General features: G+C 38.5%; 1 protein-coding gene across 16 annotated transcripts in view; it reads right to left on the bottom strand.

Moving 5' to 3' along the window:
- Positions 1-20,502, bottom strand: part of SLC9B2 (solute carrier family 9 member B2) — a 60,874-nt gene extending 40,372 nt beyond the window's left edge. For 6 of the 16 annotated variants that reach the window (XR_004182742.1, XM_017958894.3, XM_031664384.1 and 3 more), the window contains exons 1-3: positions 17,332-18,098; positions 5,385-5,521; positions 4,240-4,420 (exon numbers count right to left, since the gene is read on the bottom strand). Coding sequence is in view for 15 of the 16 variants with exons in the window: in XM_017958894.3 (XP_017814383.1) it covers positions 4,240-4,420; positions 5,385-5,474 (271 nt within the window). In the remaining variant the exon portion in view is untranslated. Of the gene's footprint in view, positions 1-4,239; positions 4,421-5,384; positions 5,522-17,331; positions 18,099-18,298 lie in introns of those variants that run through there. The other 10 variants (XM_003899036.5, XM_031664380.1, XM_009207286.4 and 7 more) reach the window with 6 other exon arrangements.
- Positions 20,503-20,610: the final 108 nt, after the last annotated feature.

Here is a 20,610-nt window from a genome sequence, read left to right as displayed (position 1 = left end):
ACTTTGTCATAGCATAAACTCAAGCTAACATTAAATTCAGCAAGGTAGAATTAAATGTTTTCTCTTTTCAGCTGGGTGCCTGTAATCCCAGCACTTTGGGAGGCCAAGGCAGGCGATCACGAGGTCAGGAGTTCAAGACCAGCCTGACTAACATGGTGAAACCCTGTCTCTACTAAATACAAAAATTAGCTGGGCATGGTAGCACGTGCCTGTAATCCCAGCTACTCAGGAGGCTGAGGAAAGAGAATCACTTGAACCCAGGAGGCAGAGCTTGCAGTGAGCTGAGATCGAGCCATTGCACTCCAGCCTGGGCGACAGAGCGAGACTCCATCTCAAAAAACAAACAAACAAACAAACAAACAAAAAGAGTTTTCTCTTTTCTACTTCAAGACTATTAAAAAAATCTCTAACTCTCTTTCCCTGTGCCTTACCTGAAATACAGTTGTAAATACATAGCAAATGGTATGTCTATAAGGTTTCTCTAAATCATGTTTAAATCAGTTAACAATTTACTTCTCATTTATGATTATGGAAAACCACAAATTTTCACATGTAAGATTTACCTTTTTTATTTTATTTTTTTGAGACAGTTTCACTCTTGTCACCCAGGCTGCAGTGCAATGGCATGGGCTCACTGCAACCTCCACCTCCTTGGTTCAAGTGAGTCTCCTGTCTCAGCCTCCCAAGTAGCTGGAATTACAGGCACCCGCCACCATGCCCGGCTAATTTTTTGTATTTTTAGTAGAGATGAGGTTTCACTATGTTGGCCAGGCTGGTCTTGAACTCCTGACCTCGTGATCTGCCTGCCTTGGCCTCCCAAAGTACTGGGATTACAGGCGTGAGCCACCGTGCCCAGTCTACTTTTTAAGAAGAATACTGATATATACTGCATAGGCACAGGAAAGAATATAGGACAAAAGTTGTCTTGTAAACTTCTGGAACAGAAAAACAGAAAAATAAGCGATGAGATGTTTATCTACCATGAACCTCATTTTTCAGGCTGCTTTATGAACAATTACATATTTTTAAAAAATGAGTCCCAAAATTATTCATTTTTACTCTTTCTTTATGTCGGTCCGTATCTGTTTCATTGCAAATGTTTTAACTATAAATAGGCCACATTTTGAATAATAAAAGTTTAAAAAAATAATAGAAAGAACAGAAAAGGTATTCAATTATCTGTTTTCTTATCAGCTAGTGTATATTTTTGGATTCTGGTTTTCTGTACATGTTCTAAGTTTGAGATTTTCTTCTATGCTTAGTTAAGTAATCTCACTTGGTTTCATTAAAAACACATCTAGAGCCTAAAGTATAAAATATTATGCTTGGCTTTCATTGTCCCAGATGATAATGGTAAACATGTCTTTCAGAGCCCACAAAGTATAACTATGCAATTGAGTCTCATTTTTCAGTAAACATATGTGGGCATCCATATATTTACTTCAATGATGCTATTATTCCTCAACACAATTTTTTTGAAATTGTCTTTAAATTTGCCTTAAAAGGCAAATTTAGTAAGACATAAAACTATGAAACTATTAGAAAAAAACATAAGAAAAAAGCTCCATGACACTGGTTTGAGCAATAACTTTTTGGATATGACTCCAAAAATATAGGCAACAAAAGCAAAAACAGACAAACCAGATTACACCAAACTAAAAAGCTTCTGCACAGCAAACAATCCACAGAGTGAAGAGAGAACCTACAGCCTGGAAGAGAACAGTTGCAAACTATGTACTTTGCAAGGAGTTAATGTCCAGAATATAAAAGGAACTCAAAAAACTCAATAGCAGGAAAACAAATAATCCAATTTAAAATGGGCAAAGGACCTGAATTTTTCAAAAGAAGACATACAAATGGCCAACAGGTATAGGAAAAAATGTTCAACATTTCACTTCATGCCTGTCAGGATGGCTATTATCAAAAACACAAAAGATAACAAGGGGTTGGCAAGGTGTAGAGAAAAGGTAACTCTGTGCACTGTTGGTAGGAATGTAAATTAATACCACCATTATGGAAAGTGGTATGGAGAGTCCTCAAAAAAGTAAAAATAGTACCACCATATGATCTGGCAATCCCATTACTAGGTATGTATCCAAAGGAAATGAAATCAGTATGTTGAAGAGATGTCTGCACTCCCAAGTTTACTGCAGTACTATTTACAATAGCCAAGATATGGAATCAACCTAAGTGTCCAACAGTGAATGACTGGATAAAGAAAATATGGTGTATATACACAATGACATATTTTTCAGTCATAAAAAAGAATGAAATCCTGTCATTTGCAACAATGTGGATGAACCTGGAGGATATTATGCTAAGTGAAATAAGCCAGGCACCGAAAGACAACTACTACACATTCTCACTCATATGTAGAATCTAAAAAAGTTGTGTTCTTAAGGAAGTAGTAAATAGAACAGTGATTACCAGGGACTGGGGAGCGGAGGAGCTTGGGTTTCTGGGGAGAGAGTGGTCAACAAGTACAAAGTGATAATTAGATAGGAAGAGTAGTTTGTTCTGTACCACAGCAACGTGACTATAGTCAGGAATAAGGTATTGTATACCTCAAAACAGAAGATTTTCTATGTTCTCACCATGAAGAAATGATAAATGCTTCAGGTGGTAAATATGCTAATTAGCTAGATTTGATCATTATACAATATATAAATGTATTGAAACATCATATTGTACCCCACAAATATGTACAAATATGTGTCAAAAACAAAAATAAATAAATAATGCTGATGAATGGATGTTTATGCTTTTGAACAATTCTTTTTATATTTTGACGTTAAAATTATCTTTATCTTTTGAAAATATGATTTACAAAAGTGAAAAATTGTGGATAGATTCCAGGCATTTAAAAGTTGGCAGGTTAAAACTAGTTTTGCCAGGTGCAGTGGTATATATCTGTAACAAGCTACTTGGGAAGCTGAGGTGGGAGGATCCCTTGAGCCTGGGAGTTCAAGACCAGCCTGGGCACCATAACAAGATCATGTCTCCAGGAAAAAAAAGGCTGGGTGCGGGAGGTGAAAGTGGCAGGAAGGCTATGACCAATGCCTTGACATGTAATTTTCTCTAGACTTTAAATCTGAAGATCCATGAAAAAAAAATGTATACACACATGCACATATAACTCAAGTATACTGAGTGATATATATTGGGCTATTGGTCATAGGACACAACATTTCAGTTAGACAGGAGGAACAAGGTTAAGAGGTTTATTGTACAACATGAAGACTATAGTGAATAACATACTGTATTCTTGAAAAATGTTAAGAGTGAATGTAATGTGTTTCACCACAAAAAATGATAGCTATGTGAGGTAATGCATATGTTAATTAGCTAAAATTAGTAATTCTACTATGTATACATACTTCAAAACATCACGTTGCACAAAGCAAATACTTACAATTTTATCTATCAATGTAAAAAATAAATTTTAACTCTCAATGAAAGAATATTGTCTTCTTAAAAAAAAACTAATTTGCCTTTATAGATAATTTTCAAATCTCTTCTTTTTTCTACTATATCACATATCTGCCAGCATACACAGCACAGACACACATAAGCACACAATTCATTTCTGAAGAAAAATAGGGCATAAATGAATCTGAACTTCCATATATTTGTCAAATTGATAGCAGAATAACCTTTGGCTTCCTCCAAAGACCAAATCTGTTCCTAAAAGACAAATATATTACAACCCTAAAAATTTGCAAAATAGTGCTGAGATAAACTCCCAAAGAAAAATCCCCCAAATGTCTTATGTAACAGCAGCTCTACTAAAATAAGCTGAATTGTAAACCAATATTCTTACTTATAAAGTAACAGGATTCATTTGGAAGTATCAGTGGGGCTGTGTTTGCTAAAATATTACTTGCATTACTTAACAGTAATAACAACCAACATTTATGTAGTGTTTTAGATAGTCCTAAAGTAATCCTGTGAAATTACTCAGATATAGTAAAGGAAAAGGTCGTTGATCTGTGTTCCTTCTCCCTTCCCACAATGGTGGTGACCACAGTGATCCTGAAAGCCAAGGTAAAGACAGTGGAGCCGTGTTAGTCTAGGTCCTTCCCTTCAGTGTGTGGGACAGAGCCACCCATGTGTGTGAATTTTTCGCCAACTAGTTTTTATGTGTGGCAGAAGTGAACTTTTTGTCTTTTCAACCATATTATTTAGGAATCTGTCATAACAACTTCGTCTTTTGCCCTCTATTTCTGAATTCATCCTTACCATTTGTTATGACCCTGTCCAGTAAACCATGTGGAGGGCAAGCCAGCATTTGTCTCAGCCTTTGTACGTGATTTGCTTCAGTTGGTGTTTCTTGTAGTTTTTTTTCACTGCTTTTCAAAAGGATACTTCCTTCTGTTGGTTCATTTGCATCTATACCTTTGAGGTTCATAACTGTCTCCTCCTGTATTTAAAGTAATTTTAAAAATCCTTAAAACTGTATATATTTTACACATTTTTATAGGTACTGCATCATCACCTTACAAATCAAATTTATGACTAGACTCAAGTATAACACTTTGTAGGAAAAACACACAGCTTTATTACTAGCTAATCAGCTTGAAACAAGAATTATGCTAGGAGTATTTAGCACAGTCACTATTTTTAGTACAGGTTGAGTATCACTAATCTGGAAATCTAAAATCTGAAATGCTCCAAAATCTGTAACTTTTTGAGTGCTGACATGACACACAAGTGAAAAATTCCACACCTAAACTCACATGACAAGTAACAATCAAATGCAACTTTGTTTCATGTACAAAATTATTTAAAATATTGTATAAAATTACCTTCAGATTACCTGTATAAGGTGTATATGAAACATAAATACATTTCCTGTTTAGACTGGGGTTCCATCTGCAAGATATCTCATTAGGTACATGCAAATATTAAAAAAAAAAAAAGAAATCCAAGACACTTATGGTCCCAAGCATTTCAGATAAAGGATACTCAACCTGTATTATAAATGTCTGGGTCACATAACATTTTATTACGTTTTGTAATACTGGGTTTTAAAATAAGCATATTTAAGATAAAATTCAGGGCAATAATTGGCACATATACCAAAGTAGTTTAGAAAAAGATAACTATCTGTAATGAAAACCACTTCACATTCATTAATCTACTTGAATTTAAGCAATAAAAAGAAAGGAAGAAACCAAAACCATTCTAGAGATTAGGTCAGAGACACAAAGCATTCCACAGGCTCTCCATTTTTCTAGCCACAGGTAGGGTCAACTGACAATGATGTTAGCTGGGAAAACTGGTAGTCACACCTGCGGTGCACTGTGTGAGTTTGGGGATAGGAGAATTGGTAAATGAGTGGTAGAATATGAAGGAAATACAATTCTGTCACAGTTTTGATTTACCTGTGTTTCTTGATGCATGGAGGGCATGTGATTCATTCCTGTGGATGGTTCTGAATCTTCACACGTAATTCTTTTATCTTCATCCCCCATTATTTATAATTAAGAAGATGACAGAGGGAAGAGGAACGAGATCTGTTTTGAAAGAGTATAGATATAGAGCAGTAATTTGAAAGTCTTTTGATTTCAAAGACTTCAGATTGTAGTTATTTTTCCCTAAGAATTCTGAATGGCTAAGGTATTTGAAATTAGACTATTCTTAATTTTCAATGGTGGTTTTTTTTTGTTTTTTTGTTTTTTTTGCTTGATTCTCGTATATTATCATCATTCTTATCTACCTTTTTACTTCTCTTGAAAAAGCCTTTGTTGACCAATCACATTTTTATGATTTCTTTCCCACACTGTTTTTTGAGTTATACTTAAAAACATTCCAAGCAATATCAGTGTTAAATTGTCCTCTATCATGGGCCAACTGGATGAAGCAGGAAGGCTCCAGGTAACTTTCCAATGTTGATATGAAGAATGAGTCACTAAAGGGAAATCTCCGGATTCCATCCTTTTCGGAGAATCTAGAGTCACTAACTCTTGCCTGGTTCTTATTTCTAAATTAAAGTTTAAAAATACACCACAATTGACTGAGTAGCCACAATGTCTTAGACACTACGAGAAGTGCTATGATAGTCACTTTTTAGTCATTGTGGGCAATTCAAAGATTACCAAAACACAGTGTTTGTTTTCCACTGACTTATCATATACCAGGAAAAATAAATTTATACCAAATAACTAAGAAAACCTGTAAGACTACCGATTGGCTCAATAAACACTCACTTCAACCCATTCTCCCTTGGCTTTCCATGCTATACAGGCTACAAGGCCAATACAGTACTCCAGTTCCTAGCCACTTTTGCAGGTAGAGGTGACCATATGTCACAGTTCTACATATGAGATTTAGGTGGGAGCTTTGGGGGAGGCCTTTAGAGGATAATACTTTGTACTCTTTGTCCTCTAACATTTCCCTTTCTCCTTCCTAGAATGTAGATACAGTGGCTAGAAGGGCAGCAGACATCTTTCAAGCATGAGAATAAAAGCCCTCTACTTAGGATAGTAGATAAGTAAGATAGAAGCTGGTTCCTTGACGACATCTTCCAGTTGCTCCATCAGCCTTGGACTGCCAAGCATTGGGGTAATTGTTTAAACCACTATTAATCAAGTTTTTTCTTCTTTTTTAACTAGTAAGGAAACTTACTCCTAATGCAATAAGTACAATGAGTATCTTGATAGAGGTACACACTACAAACTTGTGGTAGAATCAAAGAGAAAATTATGTAAGAGAAGGGAAAATCTAATTCAACACATATCAAAGTGCCTAATGTGTTCCAGGCACTATGCTAGACATAAAGACAAGGATGAATTAGACAGGACCCCTCCCTCAAGGAATCATTTTCTCTGTTCAACAAAGTGCCAAGAAATTTGCATTTAAAATTTCAAAGAACATCATAATCTTTCTACCACCACCACCATTTTTCCTAATTACAAAACACAATGGTAACCAGAGTGCCATCTCAAAAAAACCTTTAGTTTACTTTTTATTATATATAATTTATAATATGCTTATATGATGTATATGTATATATGTTAGTATATATACTTTTTTAAATTAAAAAACTTATTTCAAAATGTAGACTGAGAACATAAAAGAAAGTCACTTGACCAGAAAATGTTAGACTCAGAGAACACTTGTCTTAAAGGCATGGAGGCAAGAAAGCCAGTGGTGTGTGAGGGGAAACTGCTGGAGCCTGTGGCAGGAGGCTGAGAGTAACGGGAGATCAGGTTTAAGAGTTAGGATATCAGATCTCCAACCACAGCATCTAGCCCTTACCTTCTGAAGTGAATGACCCCAAATATGGTAACTGACAAGATGGGCTGGGTTCGGATTTGGATAAGCCTGAGTCTAAAGTCCATCTCCCTCATATAGCAAATTGCTTAACCTCTTTGTGATTAATTCCTTATTTATGAAAAGGAGACAAGAATAGTTCTAACTATGCACAGTTGGCATTCAATAGTGTTGGCTATTGCTAACCACGCATATTCCTTCTTCCTGATTATCATAAGAAGAATCTTTAAGAATTGTTTTGTTTTCCCTATTAAGCAAGACAAAGTTAGCTCAATCTTGAAGAATTTACTACTTAATCCCATTGATTTTATTTGGTCATGATTTTTCATCTGTTTTTGAGGCCCACTTCTTGATGAGGTGGATGTAACATTCATTTCTTCACCTTTCTCAGTAGGAGAATTACATAGAAATTCTTTGGCAGTATCACTAGAATCATCTCTTTCATCAAATTCTCAAAATCACCCAGTTCTGCCACTTACAAAAACTATTTTTAAATAGTCATGAATTAGAAATTATTATTTTTAGTAGACACAAACTATTGGTTAAAATGAAGCCTTTGTGAACAAATTTTATTAATGTTATCACGGGGTCCTTTTAAACATAAACAATCACAACTTGGTATGTTATAACATCTGTGGGATTTATATAATTTTACATCCCAAAAAACTTCCCTATTCTCCAATACTCTCAACCACAAATGCCAAAATACTTATACATGATCAGAAACTACTGCAGAAATAAAGGATAAAATGAAATACCAGTCTTTTAATAAGCCCAGTAAGAGATCTTACAACTAGTCAGCTGTATTTGTTTGCTCTCTGCTGTGTTTCCAATTCTAAAAGACCATTTAAAACGCATGTCTCACTTCAGGAACCCACTTAAATTCAGGAGAATTTCAAAAATGTTAGCTTTACTTAAAGTGACCATGTTCATGGTATTTATTATTCATAGTCATTGGGTCTTGAAATTACAAAAATGACCCTTGAAGGGCCATAAAAAATGTCATGAAACTCTTATTAGAAAGTTTATTCTCTTTACTCATAGAAAGGTTCTTAAGGACTCACTCAGAGCCCATTAACCCTTATTTTGTTTTGTTTGTTTGTTTGATTTTTGAGAGGAAGTCTCCCTCTGTCGCCCAGGCTAGAGTGCAGTGGCATGATCTTGACCCACTGCAACCTCCACCTCCTGGGTTCAAGAGACTCTCCTGCCTCAGCCTTCTGAGGAGCTGGGATTACAGGTGCCTGCCACCTCGCCTGGCTAATTTTTTTGTATTTTTAGTAGAGATGGGGTTTTGCCATGTCAGCCAGGCTGGTCTCCAAGTCCTGACTTCAGGTGATCCACCCGCCTAGGCCTCCCAAAATGCTGAGATTACAGGCGTGAGCCACCATGCCCGGCCCTTATTTTGAAAACAATTCTAATGACTTTGCTCCTTTGTTTTTCAAACCCTCAGAAGATTAGGTGTTAAATATTAAAATTCAGGAAGAGATTGCTGTGATAGAGGCAAATTGAGAGCAGCATTAGTGACTGATGACAGTGAAAGAGATGAAAAAGACAGCAATCTAAGAGTCATGAAATGTGGGGATACATATCTTTCCACAAGGGATATTTATAGTGTTGGCCTGCCAAGCACCTTTCCCATCACTTTTCTTGGTAACAGCACACAAATTTTCTTTTGTGAACTCCACACCTCCTCTATTCTCCATCCATGTGGTCATGTGAGATTGTCATTCTGACTTCCCCAACCCACATGCTCCACCAGTGATCCAGGGATGAGGATCATTGACAGCCCTGGTCAATAAGGGAACTCCTTCCTCTGGTTACATTGATGGTTTCAGGCATGAGGACTGACACATACCTCACCAAAGAGAGTCAGCTTTGGGTATTCACTGGAACCTTTGGGAAAGAGCTCTCTCTTGGTGTTGCTCAACCTAGACTTGCTAATGAAAACACTTGTGACACCCAAGAAAGCTCTCCAAAGAATGAAATGACCACAGAGCAAAGAAGATTCTCAATGTGGAAAAGGAGGAAAACTCCAAATTAATCACCACATTGTTGGTACATCCAGAAGCAGCTACTTTTGAGTTAGATGAGCCAATAAATTCCTTTCATTAAGACAGTTTGATTTGGGTTTCTGTCACTTGCCACCAAATGAATCCTCAGTAAGAACCTTCATACCTGAATTGGCCCTGAAAGATCTCCTGTATAATAAATAATGTTTGGAAAAGTGATTCTCATACCTGTAGTCCCAGCACTTTAGGGGGCCAAGTCAAGTGGATCACCTGAGGTCAGGAGTTTGAGACCAGCCTAGCCAATGGTGAAACCCCATCTCTACTAAAAATACAAAAATTAGCTAGGCATGGTGGCAGCCACCTGTAATCCCAGCTACTTGAGGCAGGAGAATCTCTTGAACCTGGGAGATCGTGCCACTGCACTCCAGCCCAAGTGATAGAGTGAGGCTCTGTACCCCTCTAAAAATAAAAAGAAAAAATTATGTTAGTATATTTTGTGTTTAAAAGGCACTAAAATAGATAGTACAATTTAGAGATTTTGTTTAAACAGAACGTTAAACTAAACAAAAATTTGGTATTTAATAAAATAGGTGTCAGTTATCCAGAAAATTAATTTAAGTGAAATGCTTTGTTTTTCAAAACAGTGCTGGTAAAATGAAATATTGTATGTAATGAATCTTACTTTCTCATTATATTCATGGAAGTCTTTTAAAAACCCAACATTAAACTACTTCTTAGGTACCAGAGAAGGTTCAAGAGAACTGTTAAAAATTTATCTGAGACACTGGGTGTCTGTGATTGAAAAATTAAAAAGTAGGAGAAATATACAGAAACTAGATGGTTTCTAAGTAACTAAGAATCACAGATTAATGGAATAATAATAGTTGGGAAGCCCTTTAGAACCGAACTAGGCCTACCTCTTTAATATTTAAATGAGAAAATTAAAGTTCAGAGAAGCTAAATAGTTTTTCTCAACACAGCCAACATCGGCCTCATAATAAAACTATAAAAGTTTGTATAATGAGATAGTTCTTTAATTTATATCTTTGACTTCATGTCATTTCTACCAAGTCACTGCATTGTATTTTTTAGTTTCTGCTATAATTCGTTTAAAATCCTACTCATATATGCCCGTATACACCTGTAAGTTTGAAAACACATGCTGAAAGTAAATGCAAATATTTTTATTTTCTACCTTGCATCATCTTCAGCTTTACACTTTCCCATTTTTACAAATGTTATAGTTTATTATAAGCAAAAGAGTTATTAATCCATTTAGACTGTACAACGTTGGTGGCATGACACATTTTGTTTACATATTTTGAATTATTGGTGCCAGTGTGGTGGCTCATGCCTATAATCACAGTACTTTGGGAGGTCAAAGTAAAAGGCTCTCTTGAATTGAGTTCAGGATGAGTCTGGGCAACATAGCAAAACACTGTCTCCACAAAAAAATTAGAAATTAGCAGGGAATAGTGGTCTGTGCCTGTAGCCCTAGCTACTTGTGAGGCTTAGATGGGAGGACTGCTTTAGCCCTGGAGGTTGAGGCTGCAGTGAGTCATAACTGTACCACTGACTCAGCCTGGGCAACAGAATGAGACCCTGTCTCACAAAAAGAAAAATAAATGAAGTATTCATCAATAGACTAAAAGATAACTTGCCATTTAGGCATGTTTTAAGATTCTAAGAATTAAGGAGCTTTTCTTTTTAAAAAATTCCAGTTCAACTGAGATGCTCTGAGAGACTTTTGTATATCAGAAAATTATATTGAGAACTAGGAAGGCAAGGTATCTTTTAGATAAGGGGTCCACAACCCCAGGGCCATGGACTGGTATCATGTGGTCTGTCAGGAACTGGTCCACACAGCAGTAAGTGAGCAGCCGGCAGGTGAGCCAGCAAAGCTTCATCTGTATTTACAGCCGCTCCCCATCACTAGCATTACTGCCTGAGCTTCGCCTCCTGTCAGATCAGAAGCAGCATTAGATTCTCACAGGTGTGTGAACCCTATCGTGAGCTGCGCATGTGAGGCATCTAGGTTGCACACTCCTTATGAGAATCTAATGCCTGATGATCTGTTACTGTCTTCCATCACCAACAGATGGGACCATCTAGTTGCAGGAAAACAAGCTCAGGGCTCCCACTGATTCTATATTATGGTGAGTTATAAAATTATTTCATTATATATTATAATGTAATAATAACAGAAATAAAGTGCACAATAAATATAATGCACTTGATATCCTCCCGAAGCCATCCCCACCTTCCTGGGTCCAAGGAAAAATTGTCTTCCATGAAACTGGTCCCTGGTGCCAAAATGGTTGAAAACTGCCGTTTTAGATAAACACTAAAAGTGCCTGTATGCAGAAAGAAAAGATTTTTTCTGCTTCTGAATGAAATGAAGATATTGCATTATTTAAACTGATAAATAACCTGTAAATTATATTAGAAAAAACTTGATCTGTTTCAAATGGCAAAATTTTATAGATCTTAGAAATTCAGTAAATAACATGAATTTAGTCAAGGTTCTATGGCTCAAATACAGAATCCAACAGAAGAGTGAGGTCTGGCTTAAGCAAAGGGACTCAGGTGTTACGACTATCGTGACTGCCCACTTGCTCATCGGCTAGTAGGTGAGGTGTTTTCTAAAAATACATGCGAAGGCTGCAGGCCATTCATGCCTTTCTCTAGCATACCCAATATTCAGAGTTTCCTACGGGACTGATTCCCATATTTAGAGACTCTCTTGGCTTAATTTGAACTTTATCTTCTAGTATCAGGGTCATATGCCACCGAAATCATAGAGATATGAAGTTGAAATAAAGTTTTCTTGGCTGGGCATGGTGGCTCACGCCTGTAATCCCAGCACTTTGGGAGGCTGAGGTGGGCAGATCCCCTGAGGTCAGGAGTTCAAGACCAGCCTGGCCAACATGGTAAAACCCGATATCTACTAAACAAATACAAAAATTAGCTGGGCATGGTGGCGGGCACCTGTAATCCCAGCTGTAAGCTGAGGCAGGAGAATCGTTTGAACCTGGGAGGCGGAGGTTGCAGTGAGCCGAGATCAGGCCACTGCACTCCAGCCTGGGTGACAGAGCAAGACTCTGAATAAAAAATAAAAAATAAAAAATAAAGTTTTCTTAATCTTTTCTCCTCACTTGAAAGAAAACTGTCCTTAAGAGATCAAGAATGCAAGCAGTTTGATATATGTACCTGTTATGGAATAAACAGAAAAAAAAATCCTTTCACAGCGTTGCCTTTGGGAAGGGAAATGGAGGAGGAGTGGCTGGTCTTTCATTTTTATTTTCTACATTATTAAGACTTAATAGGATTTTCTTATATAATTTTAAATACTTTTTTTTTTTTTGAGATGGATTCTCGCTTTGTCACCCAGGCTGGAGTGCAGTGGCATGATCTTGGCTCACTTCAACCTCCGCCTCCTGGGTTCAGGTGATTCTCCTGCCTTGGCCTCCCAAGTAGCTGGGACTAGAGGCATGCGCCACCATACCTGGCTAATTTTATATTTTTGTTAGAGATGGGGTTTCACTATGTTGGCCAGAATGGTCTCAAACTCCTGACCTTAGCCTCCTAAAGTGCTGAGATTAGAGATGTGAGCCACCCTGCCCGGCCCAAATTTTAAATACATTTAAAAATAATCTACGCAATTCCCAAAGCTTTAGAGAAAGGAAAATGATATCACATTTCTTGGTAATATTTTTCATAGATACAGTCTGGTGTTTTGATTTGAGGTAACTTAATTCCACATGCCACAATTTAAAATCATTTTTTGTAGTTGTGATTTTCAAAGATGAGTAACTGCCTAGAATCATCAATAGCAGTGGTTTTCAAAATTTTCAAGTTTGGTTTTCATGTGTTTTTTTTTTTTTTTGAGACAGTTTCACTGTTTTGCCCAGGCTGGAGTGCAGTGGCAAGATCTCAGCTCACTGCAACCTCTGCCTTCTGGTTTCAAGCTATTCTCCTGCCTCAGCCTCCCGAGTAGCTGGAATTACAGGTGCTGGCCACGATGCCCAGCTAATTTTTCTATTTTTAGTAGAGACGGGGTTTCACCATGTTGGCCAGACTGGTCTCGAATTCCTGACCTCATGATCTGCTGGGATTACAGGCATAAGCCACCGCACCCGGCCCTGGTCTTTATATCTTTATGTCAAATATCTTCCATCAAATGAAACCTAATCCTTAAATCCTACAAATGGAATGAATAAGGCGGTGCTGCAGGAGCCCTGTCTACTCACCCCTGTTCCTTCTGGCAAGTGAAGCATACTTTGGAAACCATTTTTGTAAATATGTTTTCACATAGAGAGATATTTGTCAAATGTTCTCTTTTTCAAATTATCTTACTAATCTAAATGTTTACAAGTACTTTCTGTAATATTCCAGAAGAAATAAAGAAACTATCAACTTGCAAATGTCCATAGGCTCTCAGTCAAGTAAAATAGACTTACTGCTATCATTTCAGTTACCACTAAAAAATATGGATAAAGACTTTTTATTCTTGCTATTTGCCACCTGTGATTTGGATAGGCTGACATTTAAAGGGGTAATCTTATGGAATATTTACATATATTGCTTGCTATGGTTTGAATGCTTGTGTTCCTCCAAAATTCAAATTTCGGAATGTAACTGCCAAGGTGATGGTATTAAGAGGGAGGTACTTTGGGGAAGTGATTAAGTCACCAGCACTCAACCCTCATGAATGGAACTAGTGCTCTTATAAAAGAGGTCAAAGGGAGCAGCCTAGTCCCTTTGGCTCTTTCCCTTCCACCAGACTAATGCATAACACAGCATTAGTCTCTTCCTCCATGTGAAGAACACATGGCAAGAAGGCACCATCTTACAAGCAGAGATCAAGTCCGTATCAGACATCAAATCTAATAGGCACTTGGATCTTGGACTTCCCAGCCTCCAGAACTATGAGAAATAAATTTCGATTATTTAGTTTGTGGTATTTTGTTATAGTAACAAAAATGGACTAAGACATTGCCAGAGTACTCTGGGTTGTATTCATGCCTTTGAAAGTGCATCACTGTGATTGTTCAATACTCTGTAATGATCGTAATAACAATAATCTCCTACCTTTGTGTTCATCCATTCGTGTGTTGAACGTATAGGTTCTTAGTCTCATATAGTATTTCTATATAGAACATACAGAAACATTCCAGTTTCTGTATTTGCTGAACAACACTGATCTAATGCTCATTTTCCAAAAGGAGCCCTACCCAGCAACGAGGAATTCAGATCAGGCTCAGAGTAGGGCTTAACATTTTCTTAGACAATTAATTGCTAAAATGACTAACAACATTTCCCTGGATGAGAACTACCTTATCTGAAAGACTTAGGTGTATCAAATACATGGAGCCAAGTTATCACAGGAAAACAACCGCTATTTTATTTGGTTAATTGATTTAGTAATTCCATTGACTCATGAAGCAAAACACTACAAATTACCCCTACATAAGAAGGGACCCAATACTTGCTTTCATTCTTTCTATTCTCTCCCCTCACCAAAGTGAAATAGATTTAGTAAAAGTTTAAAATATTATTTATAGGTCCACTAAAATCAGAATCTACAGAGACTGAATCTACCCCAAGTGGGACAGACATGACTTACTGCCTGTCTAAATGCCAAGTATGCAGGTATACCAGCAGGTCCCTTCCCCAGCCCTAGGGATAAGTCACGATTGGTGTAAATCAATCTCTGTAACACCATTCCTCTTTGCCACTTATTGGCTAAGGACTGAGCATGATTCATTTCTTGCCATTGGAATTTGTAGGCAAGATTATTGGGGCATATTACATAAGATTTTCCTTCTTAATAAAGACAGAGAGAGAGGAGGAAAATCCTCTCCTCTTTTTGTCTTTAAATGACCAGGTGAAGAGGCAAGGGAAGTTGGGATTGTGGATGGGTTTCTTGGGACAATTCTAGCAGCCATCATTCACCCATGAAGAAAAGTCAAGATTAGCTGAAGACAGAAAGCAACCTAGAGCCCTGATATTATTGAGCTACTGAACAAACCCTGGACCCACCTACCTTCAAACATCTTCGTGTATGAGAACAGTAAATCTGTATTTTTGAAGCGAGTTTTGGCTGGATATCCTGTTACTTGCAGCCAAAAGCATCCTAACCAATATAACAGGTGATTTTGTTGCAGAACCATCCCTGAGAAGCCCTGATGAACGCGGTGATGAGGAACCTCTGTCTTATAAACTTTAGCTTCTATCTCTCTAGCTTCTTGATACAGTGCAAAATCATCATAGACAACGAATGATCAGACTACTGCCTTTGTATTGAAATTTCTCAAAAATGTCCAGAAAATAACATTTTAGAACGTTAAAAATTAGTGCCAAGGTTTTCACTGCCATTCTTTTAGTCAAGAGAAATTATTTGGATTGTAAGATTATGTATTTCCCCTCCTCTACCCTGAAGTTAAATTATAATATTTGAATACTGAATGAAGAAAACTTGGACTTATAAACATTTAGTTGTTTTCCAAATTTCCTCTCATGAAACAAAACAACAGCAATAAAATATCACTACTACTGCTGCCGGGAGTTTCATTTCTGCTTTTTCTACTTGAAAAAATTCAAAATCTAACTCAAATGTCACCTTCTCAGTATTTCCTAACTCCAACATTGACAAACTGTCTCCCTCGTTCTCCTCTCTGAAGATTCATTCATTCATTCAACAAACAAGAGCTATTAAGCTCTTGTTATGTCCTAGTCCTTGAGCTGAGGATTCAGAAGTGAACAGTCTTAAATAGTTCCTATATTCAGATCTTGCAATCTAGTTAGAGGATGAGAAATGATTCCTAAGCAATCAATGAACTTGAACTATGGTTAAGTTTCAATTTTAGACACATGAGATAACAACCCCATCTCTTAATAAGTTTCATATCCTTTTCTTTTCTTTTCTTTTTTCTTTTTTTTTTTTTTTGTGACAGTCTTGCTCTGTCACCCAGGCTGGAGTGCAGTGGCACAATCTTGGCTCACTGCAACCTCTGCCTCCTGGGTTCAAGCGATTCTCCTGCCTCAGCCTCCGGAATAGCTGGGATTATGGGCATGCACCACAATGCCCAGCTAATTTTTACATTTTTAGTAGAGATGGGGTTTCACCATGGTGGCTAGGCTGGTCTCAAATGCCTGACCTCGGGTGACAGGCCCACCTCGGCCTCCCAAAGCCGTAACAAGTTTCTATGGTGTGCTAGGCACAAGAGTAACAAAGATGACCAAGATGCAGTCTGCCCTTTAAGGGAGGGTCAGAGACTGATGCGTATTTACCAAATCGTTTACTCTTCTGCCTGGGTCCATAGTACATTTCCAGTCTCCCTTGCAGGTCAGTGTGGCACGTGACTGAAGTCTGGTCAATGGGATGTGGACATAAATAGTATGTGATTTCCAGTCCTCACCCATAAGAAACAATCCTCATGCAACCCTCTAATAGCTTTTCTTTTTCTGTCCGTTGCCTGGAAACTAAGGACTCCAAGGTCTTAGGGGATGGCAAAGCCATAATACAAAAGGAGTTTTCGTTCCTGAATAATTGAGTAGAAGGCCATGGAAACTAAGGACTCCAAGGTCTTAGGGGATGCAAAGTCATAATATAAAAGGAGTTTGGGTTCCTGAATAGTTGACTAGACGGCCAACAGCTGAACACGTGAATGGACTTGACATGAACGAGAAATAAGCCTGAACTATGTTTAGTTACTGAGATTTTGTACTTTATCTCTTACAGCAGCTACTGCTCTCTTAAGGTTATATTCTTCAGTCAACAGCATTTGATGATTCTTGGCACCTCGAGGATGCTAACCCAGTCCACAAAGGCAACATCCTCTGGTTAATCTGAGAATTGAAATAAAAGCAAGCAAGAAAAACCCACGCCAACACCTGACAACAGTAAACAGGCACGCGCGCGTCACCGGGTGTATAAACAGAAAAGGCTGGGCCCTCGCTCGCGTCTCCGGCCCAGCAGGCCTACAGGGTCCCCGCCGCGGACGCAGGGTTTATTTTTACCCTTAGTGTCTCTGGGGCCTCTCACCTGGCAGTCTCCGGCGGAGTCGACCAGGCTCCGTCTGAACGATTAGAAAGGAGCCGCTGGGGAGGCAGCGGAGCCTGGTCTAGCCACCGCGCTCTGGGGTTCCCGGTTCGCGCATCGTCCCAAGCAGAGCCGGGAGACTGCGGTGACTGCAGATAACCGGCCTCAGGGCGCGGCACCGCGTGTAGGCAGCCCCGCCTTTCGCACATACCCGCGGGGCGACTCCGCGCCGGCAGGTCCGACCCGTCGGCTCCCGTACAGGCTCTGGAGTAAGCGTGGGCTGGTCCGGGGCCCGCAGCGGCAGCCCCGTGTGCCCTCCGCCGGGTTTCGGGTCGGGCGGCGCGGGTGCAGAGCCGCGTGCGATGCCAGGGGCGCGTGGCTTCCCCCGGAAAGGTGGTGCCAGGCCGACCACGTACCGGCCCACGTCCCGGGGCCTCAAGCGGCACCGCGCGGGCTTTCAGCTGCTTATCCTCACTGGGTGGGTCCTCAGGCTTCTGCGGCCAGGACCAGCGAGCTCCCGGGGAAGCTACCCGGAAAGCTTACCGAGAGAGCTCAGACCCAGGCGCCGAGTCTTCCCGGAGATGACGAGACCCCGCGCAAGGAGCACAGCGCAGGCTCCTCGGGACTCCGCGGCGCAGGCCGGGCAGCCCATTGCTTGTATTATCGTTCCCGAAACCAACCTCTAAGTTGTTTATCAGTCCTCCACCTTTTAGCTGTACTTCTTAGAAGTGTCTTCTCAGCTGCGGTGGGAAGATAGGATTCTTTCTTAAAGTGACCAATTAAATGGCGGGATAAAAGACTTGTTCTGCCCCCCCTTTATCGCTTAACACCTGCCCTTCTTGCTGTATTTTAGATTTTTAACGCTTCTATCAGCAGTGTGATTCTATTTCATTTAATTCTCATTTCATGTTTGTGTCTTCCTTTTCTCTGTATTTCCTCTTCTGTGTGTGAAGACGCGCGCACCCCTTACCTGTTTTTCACTCCTGTAAGCAAGTGCCAATCTTAATCACCGCTTTTCAAGCAAGGGAGATTATCCTCAAATTTCTCCACCAGACAGAAACCATTCATTCTTGTCTCTCAGGTCCTCTTTTGTGATGAACCTATTGGATAGGTTCCATCCAATACCCTTCTTCAGATCATCTGAAATGATTATTTTCCTAAACTGAATTCTTCCTCTCCTAAAGCTTGCAAAAATTTCTAGTGACATTCAGTTTCCTCTTACCACAGGAATGACATACATTTTTCCTTTTAGTCATATGTACTTCATTAATATATCACCTGATTTGATTAACATGACTTTGAAGAAGATTGAATTTTTTGGCTAGATTTTACTTCGTTTTTATGGCTGATAGTGTTTATAAAAATGTTTTATAGTTTATGGTCAGCTCTGAGAAAGACTAACTCAGGTCATTTGTTAATGTTGGAGCCCATTTTGTAGAATTTATTGTGCATTTATTTAAAATTCATTTGTTCATATCTATACATATATTATACATGTATACCTGCTCACAGCGTAAAGTATATCATGACATACTTATAAGAGTCAGTGTTCTATGAATTCACTGGAGAAGTTGCAGCATTTTGATTATGATACACAAAAAGAAACCGAAGTCATTTAGCTTAACTCCTTAATTTCATAAACCAGAAAACTAAAATCCAAGATAGATTGGGTGACTTGGTCTAGATCACAAATCAAAGTTATCCATAATTCAGTAGTGTAATGCCTGGTCCAAAACCTCATAGATAATCTTATAATCAATGAACTCTTTCAGAATGCTAGTCAAAATGTCCTTTTGTGTGAATTTTAATGTACCTTCATCAACTGAATGATATTTCTTCCCCATACATAAAGTGTTATCTTTTCATTGTCCATTTCAAAATTTTCCTTGTTAATATTAAAGTTCTAGGAAAAAAGGCTAAGAATAACTGCACATTTATTATCTCAGTGTGTATCATACCATTTGGTCCTTTGAGGTTGCAACAAGTAAAAAACAAACATAAAACCCTTAAAATAAAAAGAAAAAACTTTGCACTGACAATGTTATAGAATTATCATCCATAAATTTACTTATTTTCTTGAAAAATTGATTTTCTTTAATTTCATTTGTTTCCTGTTGTATGATTTGTATTTAAATTTACATTTATTTATCCAGAGACTATGCCCAAATTTTATGTCTTCTTGTCTGTTATCCTGGAGTTTGGTGAAGAAATCTGTACTTAATTTAAAAAAGAAATCCCTCTAACTGAAAATATTGTCAGTTAGCTAACTATATATTTCTTAGGCCCATGTCAGGTTATCATTGCTTATTTGAATAAAGATTGTTTAGACTAAGAAAATAGTATTTAATTAATAAGGGATGGCATCTGTTAAGTATAAACACTGGATTATTTTTCATAACAGATCAACAATATAGTTTTGAGGCTGAACTCTTTTACTCCTTTTACTGTAAGTTATTGAAGCGAAACTCCTTCCTACCGTTGTTCATTTATGATGGTGTAAAATTTTAAAATTAGGATCTACATACAGAACAATGCAGAATTATATAAAAATATTTGAATATTAAAAAATAAAGTGGAAATTATTATTATTCAGGTACAGGGTCTTGCTCTGTCACCCTGGAGTGCAGTGGAATGATTACAGCTCACTACAGCCTCAAATTCTTGGGCTCAAGCAATCCTCCTGCCTTAGCCTCCCTATGTTAACCAGGCTGGTCTTGGACTCCTGGCAGCAAGTGATCCTCCTGCCCTGGCCTCCTAAATTGCAGGAATTATAGGCATGAGCTACCATGCCTAGTCCTGAAATTACTATCGTCTTCCTTAACACCCCCCCCCCCCCAAAAAAACCCATAAGCTTCCTTTTTTTCTTCATATTTACATTTTAATTGTATATGCTGCAATGGGCTATTTGTATCACCCAAAAGTCAAGTGTTGAAATCCTAACTCCCAATATGATACATTAGGAGGTAGGGCCTTTGGGAGGTAATCAGGTCACAAGGGTAGCACCCTCATGAACAGGATTAGTATCCTTATAAAAAGACAAGAGCTTGCTTTTTTTCTCTGCTCTTGCTATGTGAGGCTATAGCAAGAAGATGACCTGGCCTGGCGCGGTGGCTCACGCCTGTAATCTCAGCACTTTGGGAGGTGGGGAGGCAGGAGGATCACGAGGTCAGGAGATCGAGACCATCCTGGCTAACACGGTGAAACCCTGTCTCTACTGAAAATACAGAAAAATTAGGCATGGTGGCAGGCGCCTGTAGTCCCAGCTACTCCTATGCTGAGGCT

This window comes from Papio anubis, chromosome 3, assembly GCF_008728515.1.
Source record: "Papio anubis isolate 15944 chromosome 3, Panubis1.0, whole genome shotgun sequence".
Lineage (NCBI taxonomy): Eukaryota > Metazoa > Chordata > Mammalia > Primates > Cercopithecidae > Papio > Papio anubis.
Note: the sequence above shows the minus strand (reverse complement) of the source record. Positions and strands in the feature narration are given on the sequence as shown.